General features: G+C 63.3%; 2 protein-coding genes across 3 annotated transcripts; one reads left to right on the top strand and one right to left on the bottom strand.

Annotated features, from left to right (window-relative positions):
* Positions 1-33: 33 nt before the first annotated feature.
* On the bottom strand, positions 34-2,055 carry PTX4 (pentraxin 4). The gene is made up of 3 exons (XM_086759341.1): positions 1,978-2,055; positions 1,577-1,885; positions 34-1,465 (listed from the first exon to the last, which is right to left on the bottom strand). Exons 1-3 carry the CDS (start codon positions 2,053-2,055, stop codon positions 221-223), a joined length of 1,632 nt encoding a protein of 543 aa, XP_086615467.1. The 3' UTR covers positions 34-220.
* A 181-nt stretch (positions 2,056-2,236) lies between these two features.
* On the top strand, positions 2,237-8,055 carry ECI1 (enoyl-CoA delta isomerase 1). 2 transcript variants are annotated; one of them, XM_086760238.1, is made up of 7 exons: positions 2,237-2,319; positions 2,908-3,036; positions 3,932-4,059; positions 4,597-4,743; positions 5,982-6,103; positions 6,768-6,946; positions 7,539-8,055. In XM_086760238.1, exons 1-7 carry the CDS (start codon positions 2,277-2,279, stop codon positions 7,703-7,705), a joined length of 915 nt encoding a protein of 304 aa, XP_086616364.1. In that variant the 5' UTR covers positions 2,237-2,276; the 3' UTR covers positions 7,706-8,055. The 2 variants fall into 2 exon arrangements, with proteins under 2 accessions (XP_086616364.1, XP_086616363.1); XM_086760237.1 differs by lacking the exon at positions 2,237-2,319 and having other exon boundaries at positions 2,811-3,036.
* The last annotated feature ends 136 nt before the right edge of the window (positions 8,056-8,191 follow it).

Here is an 8,191-nt window from a genome sequence, read left to right as displayed (position 1 = left end):
GGGCTGTACATCCTCTGACGACATCCTGGCTTTGGGACGGGGTCCCACCTCTGCCATACTGGCTGCCAAAACCCCTTTTCCCCACCTCCAGTGGTCCCAGTCCCAAAATGCCCCTCCACCTGGTGTTCCATCACCCTGGGAGGATGTGGCCCGTGCTGGCCAGGCACCGCAAGCCAGCCCTGACCACCAAAAGCCAGCACCATTTCTGCTGCCAGGCTCGTCACAGGCAGTGCTGGAGGCAGGGACATGCCACCCTCTGCACCCCACCCTGCAGGGAGGCATCGGCCAGCGTGAGGAGGGGGCCACGAGGCAGCCTCCCACCAGTTGCCATGCTGGCCACCTCCCCAGGCAGGAGAGCTCGGCTCCAGACAGCCAAGCCAGCCAGGTGACCCACAAAGGCTTCCTTGGTGCTGAAGCCCCTGCTGGGGTGGTCCTGCCGCCGGCCCAGCACCAGCGAGCCACCAGCAGGGATTTCATAGCCCTGCTGGAAGCGAGAGCCAGCGGCCAGCAGCCGTCTGTCCACGTAGAAGCGGTACTGGCCCTGGCCGGAGGACCAGGTGAGGCAGAGGTGGTGCCATTTGCCATCAAGGAGCGGCATCACTGGGAGCTCCCGAAACTCCCGGTCCCCGATGACAAAGCACGCAGAGCCAGGGAGGTCCCCATCGTGGCCGCGCACGGCCAGCTCACTGCCGCCGTCCTCGGTGGCGTAGGAGAGAAGGGCACCCAGGCGGGGGGCTGAGGTGGCCAACCAGGCGCAGAGCGACAGCGCCCGCAGCCCACGGTGTGGCCCCAGCCCCAGGACAGCCATGTGCTCGGCAGAGGTGTTGGGGAAGAGCAGGACGGCGCCGATGCGGCAGGCTGGGGAGGTGGGCGCCTGGGCGGGGGGCCTGTACATACCCTCTCCTGGCTGTTTGGGGGCTGGTGGCTGCTCCCGGGGGACGGTGGTCACGGTGAGGAGCCCTGGTGTCACGCCTTGGGCTCCTGGTGCTGCGTCACGAGAGGGCTCCGCATCCTCCGCAGGCAATCTACCAGGCCTGGCATCGGCCGGCAGCCGGTGCCCTTCCTCCCGCCGCCGCTGCTGCCGCCTCACCTTCGGGTGCCGAGGGCTGGGGCTGCTGGGGGCCACCCGGCCCCGCGGCTCCGGCTTCAGCTGGCTGCCCTGGCTCCGGGCACCATCCGTCAGCTCAGCGCCGGCCTCCACCAGCACACACGGTGGGTGGGTGCGCGGGCAGCGTGGCAGGCTCAGGGCACCCACTGTCCCCTCCAGCCGCTTCAGCCTGCGGTGCAGCCGCCGACCCGCGGTGGCCAAGCGGGCCAGTTCAGCGCCCAGAGCAGCCTGGGCAGCAGCAGCCGCCTCCGCCTGCTCCGTCAGCGCCCGGAAGCGTCTGTCGATGTTGTAGGAGACGTTGTAGTTCTCGGCGATGCTCTGGAGATGGCCCAGCGTCACCTCCTGGAGCCGGCGAAACTGGAAGGGAATGGGGTGAGGTGGGGTGAACGCACGTCGCCAACCCCCAGCCCGTCCCGAAAGGCCGAGCGTCCCCCTGTGCTGCGCCCTCTCCCCGCCCCAGGCACCCACCTGCTCCTCCAGCCGCCGCAGCCGCAGGAGCGGGTGGCCAGGGCGGGCGGCGGGCCCCGGAGCCTGGGTCAGGCCAGCCTGCAGGGCGGCAGCGAGGAGCAGGCAGCGGGGCAGCGCCGTCCCCGCCATGCTGCCGCCGCACGCCTTCTGCCTGTGCGGCAGGGCCAAGCCCCGGCCCCCGCGGCGCTCCTCGAGGGCGGCCTCCGCCGTGATGAGATCCGCAGCCGCGCTGGCACCCAGCACCGGGGCTCCCGCGGCCCCCCGGGCCAGGCGTTCTGGGGGGGTACTTGGGCCTGGCCCGGGAGCTCCCTGGGGGGCTGACGGGGGGCAGGAGGTGCGGGGGGCAGGCAGGGCGAGGTGTGGGGGGGACACAGGGGGTGTGTGGGCCTGGGGGGCCCGGCCATGGGGGGCAGCGGGGTGGAGATGGAGGGGGGGGCAGGCAGGGCAGGGCCGCGGGCCACCACAGGGGGGCAGCACATGCGCGCCCCAGGGCCGGCTGTAGGCGGGGTTTCAATGGCAGGGGCGTGGCTTCAGCGGTGGGGGTGTGGCTTAATTTCGGGGGGGTGTGGCTTCGGGGGCGGGAGCGGGGCTTCAAGCCATGCTCGCCGCTGGGGGGCGTGTCCTGCCCGGGGAGTGGGCGGGGCGTAGCGGTGACGCGCGGCCGAGGTCACGCCCCGTACCCTTGACCTGGCCGCGTAAGATGGCGGCGGCGGCGACCGTCGTCCGCCGGATCGCCCGGTCAGGTGTGCCCGGCCCCGCGGCGGGGGTGGCCCCCGCGTCCCTCCGTGTCGCTTCGGGGGGGGGGGGGGGGGGGGGTCGGCGCGTCCCCATGCCCCCCCGCCGCGAGTGGGCGAGTCCCCACGGCCCCTCCCCGTGTCCCCCCACCGTGCACAGGGTGCCCCGTGTCCGCCCTCCGTGGGTCCGAGTGTCCCCACGCCCTCCCTCCGTGGGTCAGGGTGTCCCCATGCCGTGGGTAGGGGTGTCCCCGCGCCCTCCCTCCGTGGGTCAGGGTGTCCCCACGCCGTGGGTAGGGGTGTCCCCGCGCCCTCCCTCCGTGGGTCAGGGTGTCCCCCACTGTGGGCAGGGGTGTCCCCGCGCCCTCCCTCCGTGGGTCAGGGTGTCCCCCCGCCGTGGGTAGGGGTGTCCCCACGCCCTCCTTCTGTGGGTCAGGGTGTCCTCCACTGTGGGCAGGGGTGTCCCCGCGCCCTCCCTCCGTGTGTCAGGGTGTCCCCGTGTCCCCACACTGTCCATGCAGAGCAGTTTTGGGGAGCGCACCCCACACCCACGGGGGGCTGTGCCCTGCCCGGCCCTACCTGCTTCTCTCCCCTCAGGTGCACTGCCCCTCTGCGGCCGGCCCCCGGCGTGGGGCAGCGCTGGCCGGCAGCCCCCCGGCCCCCCGCGCGCCCCATGTCGTGCCTTCAGCAACAGCAGGATCCTGGTGGAGCTGGATGAGAGCTCAGGTACGGTGGGTGGGTGGCACCCTCGTGTCACCCTCGACCCACGGGGCGCTGTGGGGCACAGGCAGGGCCTGGGAAGCCACCAGAGCCCCAGCGTTTGGGGATGGGGCATTTCAGGTGCCGCTTGGGTGCCACAGGCAAACCCTGGCTGTCACCGCGGGCACACTTCGTGCCCCGTTCCCCCCGTGGGGTCCCTGCTTTGGAGGGGGCTCCTTCAAGGAGCGGCTGTTGGGGGTTTCTGTGTCCTGGCTGCCAGGAGCTGCTGTCACGGGGCCACGTCCCTGCGCTGAACAAAGGTGCCTCTTCTTGAGGCTTCCCAGGCCCAGCTTTTGGCTGCCGGACCCCTGGGTGCGTCCTCGTGCTGTCTCCAGTCTGGGCATGGCTGCAGCACCCAGACTGAGGACTTGGTGAGGACTTTTTGGGGTAGGATAGCACCGTTTGGGAGGGAACAAGGGCTCAGAGCCGCTCCCGCGGTGCTGGCCAGGGTGGCAGTGGTGCCGGCAGGCTCCCAAAGATGTGTGGTCCCCTGGGCGTGGGGTGTTTGCTGAGATAGAAGCTGAAGGCTTGACCTTATCTGGTGAGCCCAGAGAGAAGGGAGCTGTTGGGCAGTGTGGCCATGAAGGTGGCTGGTCCTTGGGACACACGATGCAGCCACCACATGCATACTGGTTCATACTCCAGGTTCACCCCTGGGTGAGCGAGCCCCGGCATGGGGGCAGGTTTGAGTAAAGGCAGGGCCCTGGCTTGGCCCCGCTGCTCTGGGGGCTTCTGAAAGAGACCAGGAGTGGAAAGATGTGAGCTGGAGTGAGTGGGGAAACAGGGAAGCAGGTGAAGATCTCCTGGGCAAGGCAGCGCGTGCTGCGGGATTTCTGATGCCTCTGTGTTTACCATGGCACAGGCGTTGCCACGATGAAGTTCAAGAGCCCCCCAGTCAACAGCCTCAGCCTGGACTTCCTCACGGAGTTTTCCATTAGCCTGGAGAAGCTGGAGAACAACCGGGCCTGCCGGGGTGTGATCTTCACATCCGTACGTGTTGTCCTGAGCTCAGGTGCAGGGCGATTTGGTGGGCAGGGCCTGCCATGATGTTCCTTCGCTTGTGTTTGGTCTCCTTGCGCCCTGGTCACTGGCGGGGGAGGGCTGAGAAGCAGCTTTGGCTCCAGAAAGAGGGGAAGGGGTTCTTGGAAAGGCTGTGCTTTTTCTTCGCTGCCCCTTTCTAGCGGAAGAATAATGACTGAATATTGTAATTTGTTATTGAGATCAAAGCTGCTTATCTGCAGACCGGACACATCTCTTGAGATCTCTTGAACTGCCCGGTGGGAGCTGCTAGGAGATGCCAGCGCTTGTTGTCAGAGGTGGTGTGGGTACGAGGTGGTGCCTGGGAATGGGACAGGGCAAGTTTTGTGCTGTGTGGCTGATGTACCCGCTCAGGGACCCCGGAAATGAGAAATCCTGCTGCAGGCAGAGTCCCAGCTCTGCAGGTTGAGGTGATAGGATGATCCAGGCCATGGGAGCTCAGCCCTGAGCAGTGACTCTCAATGACGTTTATATTTTCCCCGATTCCAGGCTGTCCCCAAAATCTTCTCGTCCGGCCTGGACATCACGGAGATGTGCGGGAAGAGCACAGAGCACTACGCCGAGTTCTGGAGGGCCGTGCAGGAGATGTGGCTCCGCCTGTACGGCTCCAACATGGTGACAGTCGCTGCAGTCAACGTACGTTCTTTCCATCCACCTTCCTGGTCTCCCCGTGCTGTCTGTCGCTTGCTGCGGCTTGTTAGCCCCACGTGGGCAGGGAGAACCAAAAAATCAGGCTTGTCAGTGCTGACACAAATCCAGGGATGTGTTTTTTGGAATGTCTGGGCAAAGCACGTGTCTGTCAGTTCGGTGCGTTGCAGTGTGGGAAGGTACAGAAGCGTGGGTCGTTGCAAGCTGCAGCTGCTGCTGGGTTTTGGCTGTGGGGAGGAGCTTGCACAGCACTCGTTGTCCCAAGAACTTGGCTGGGAGGCTGTCCTGCAGGCTGCAGGACCAGGAGCAGGGGTTAAGCCCAGAGGGGCACTGATGGCCGGAGAAGCCGAGTGGTTGGCGTAGGAGGAGTCCAAAGGACGCCTGTCACGTGCCCAGCGGACGCTTTCTCACCGGTGGGACTCATAGGAGTTGCCCAGGGTCACTCGCTTGGCCCTTGCGCCGCTTTGGTGGAGGGGAGGAGACGGGAGGGAGCCGTGCAGTGCCGCAAGTGCTTTTCCTCGGCCCCGCGGGCAGCGATGCGTTGGACCCCACGTGGTGCAGCTTGCTGTGAGCCCTTTTTTTCCCCAGATTTTCTCCTCCAGCTGTGGTTCTTGGCCAGCAGGGAAGTGCTGTCTGAACCTCGGTGTCCGTAGATGGGTTGTTGCCTGCTCAGTGTCTTGTTTTCGTTTTTCAGCGCAGCGCTGCTTTAGCAGCTCACGGTTCTGTGTCCGTAGGCTATCTTTGGAGGCAGCTGGGTCTCCTGCGGGGATCCTGTGTAGGGCTAAGCACGCACCGAATCATGGCAAAGATGGTGGCAAGTGGAAGTTCTGTAGACAGAAGGTGTTACAAAGCCCCTGGACAGAATGGTTTCCGCGGCATTTAGGGTTGCAAGCTCGAGTAGGGTTAAAAACTCATGTAGGGCTACAAAAAAATGCCGTAGCAAATCTCCGCTGCAGGGTTTGCAACCTGAGTAACACGGATCAGTTAACTAGAATTCCAGCAAGAAACAACGGGCCTTGAAAAATGAAAGGATAAACCCTGATAAACCTATCAGAAATCTTATGTAGGGCTGTTTTGAATCAGGAAATTGGAATCTTGGGAAACATCTGCTCTGTCACCCTCTTGTCATCCCGGCTCTGAGGACACAGCGAGGCCGGGGGCGCAGGGATATCTGTAACCAACACAGGAGGGCTGACCTGGACTCACTCCTTCCTCCTCTTTGCCAGGGGTCCAGCCCGGCGGGAGGCTGTCTGGTCGCCTTGTCGTGTGACTACAGGATCATGGTGGAGAACCCCAAGTTCAGCATCGGCCTGAACGAAGCCCAGCTGGGCATTGTGGCTCCCTTCTGGTAGGCCAGTGCCTCCTGCTTCTAGCATCGCTTGCAGGTCTCTAAAAATAGTTCATCTTCAGTGTAACTGGCTGCTGAGGTGCAGTTTTATGTCAGTGACCAGGTAGTCGCAGCTGCAGGAGACAGCACTCTATTTCTGTCCCGTTCTGCAGGTATCTGAAAAGCTTTCAGGCTGCAGAACATTCTGACATCCTTCAGCAGCGAGGACCTCGGTTCTGACGCTGCAGTCAACTCCAAAACTAGTGCTGGGAGATCTCCCTGGTCAGGCTCCATCTGGGAATGTGCTTTTCTCTGGATACGGGCTGTGTACCTGCAAAATCCCAGAGCTGCTGAGGTCTGAAAGCGTAGGGACACTGGTAGACTAAGACACAGACCCCTGGCTGCCCTGATAACCCGTGAATGTGGAATGGAACTTTCGGATCACAGCTGACCTGTGCGCTGGGGGTAGATAGAGCAGCTCTCATGGAGAGGAGAGGGAGCTCCGCTGCGGTGCTACCAAAAATGGCTCTGCTCCCCTGACTTTGCGTGGCGTAGCTGAGCCTATAGCTGCTCTTTAGAGACCTGGGGAGTGGGACCAAGCGTGCTCTCAGCTTTGATGTCTGGATGTGGCTGCAACTGGATGTTTTTTTTCCCCGACTGCGGCTTTTCCTCCCATCTCTTCTAGGTTTAAGGACACATTTGTGAACGTTGTGGGCCACAGAGTCGCTGAACGCTGCCTCCAGCTGGGGTCCCTCCTGCCTGCCCCCGAGGCACACAGGTTTGGCCTTGTGGACGAGCTGGTGCCGGAGGAGAAGCTCCAGGAGAAGGCTGCGGCCATTATGGCGCAGTGGCTGGCCATTCCTGGTACGGGTGGCACCTTCGGCAGAGGAAGGGGGATGTGATCTGGGTGGGAAGGACGCGTACCCAGGCTGGCACCTGGGAGCTATGGAACAGGAAGGTGTGAACTGCTGGGAGGTGGGAAAGCTCAGCGCAGGGGTCCAGCACCCAGCCTGCCCCGGTGCCGCTGGCTGCGGTACAGCGTGTTTGGCAAGAGTCCTGCCCGAGGTCAGAGGGGATGGGTTGAGAGAGCTTAGAGACAGAGCTGTCTCAAATAGCGAAGAATTTTGTGTGGTTACTGCTATCCTGAGCCCAGTGGTGTGTACTGGGGTAGGGGCTGGGGAGGGTGCAAAGAGGAGGTGCACAACTTTTTGTCGTCCGTCCCAGTAGGTCAGTCGTTTCCCCACTGAGCAGTACAGATCATGATTTATTGTATGAGAATTTATCCAGCTCAGCTTCCAGCCGGTGGGTTTTTCTCACGCCTTTCCCTGCTAGTTTAAAGAGCCCTTTGGTGCGCGGTCCCTCCCCTTCGGAGGCACCTGCAGGTGGTGGCAGTGGCCAAGAGCTGGTTGGGGGCGAGAACCATGCGCATTCCCCATCCTCCTGCTCCTTTCCGCAGACCATGCCCGTCAGCTCACCAAGTCCATGATGAGGAAGGCGTTGTTGGACCGCCTGGTAGCTCACCGGGAGGAGGACATTCAGAACTTCATCCGCTTCGTCTCAAAAGAGTCCATCCAGAAGTCACTTCGCATGTACATGGAGATGTTGAAGCAGAAGAAGAGCTGAGGAGCCAGCTGGCCGGGGCCTGGTCCCAGGAGCTTGAGTGACCCTCTGAAACGCTGCAGGAGCTGTAGACTTTCACAGCGAAGCCATCTGCAGTGTCAGTAGTTGGTGACATGCTGCCTGCTCCCGTGGCTACCCCAACTGCCCCTTCCCCTTAATCCCCGTAGAGTGCCTGACACCACCACTGCCTTTCCCGAGAGCGGGGCGAGCTGCCTGCTCGGCTCCCCGAGGAACGGACAGGGAGAGGGTCCTGACGCTGCCGTGGCCCGAGCCTGCTGGTCCTTGGGTATCCTCCCTCCTGTCCAACAGCTAATTGTGAAATGACATCTGTCAATAAAGTCTTTGATGAGGTAGGAGATGGTGCTTCATTCCCCAGCCTGTCTGCGGTCACTCATTCCAGTGATGGGTGGCTGGCAGGTGGCCTGTCCCCAGGCTCTGGTTCACGGTGGCCTGGTGGGGCCTGGGCACGATCGGCAGCCGGCTGCGACC

Source organism: Chlamydotis macqueenii, chromosome 15, assembly GCF_036417535.1.
Source record: "Chlamydotis macqueenii isolate bChlMac1 chromosome 15, bChlMac1.mat, whole genome shotgun sequence".
Taxonomy (NCBI): Eukaryota; Metazoa; Chordata; class Aves; order Otidiformes; family Otididae; genus Chlamydotis; species Chlamydotis macqueenii.
This window is presented reverse-complemented; position numbering and strand designations above follow the sequence as displayed.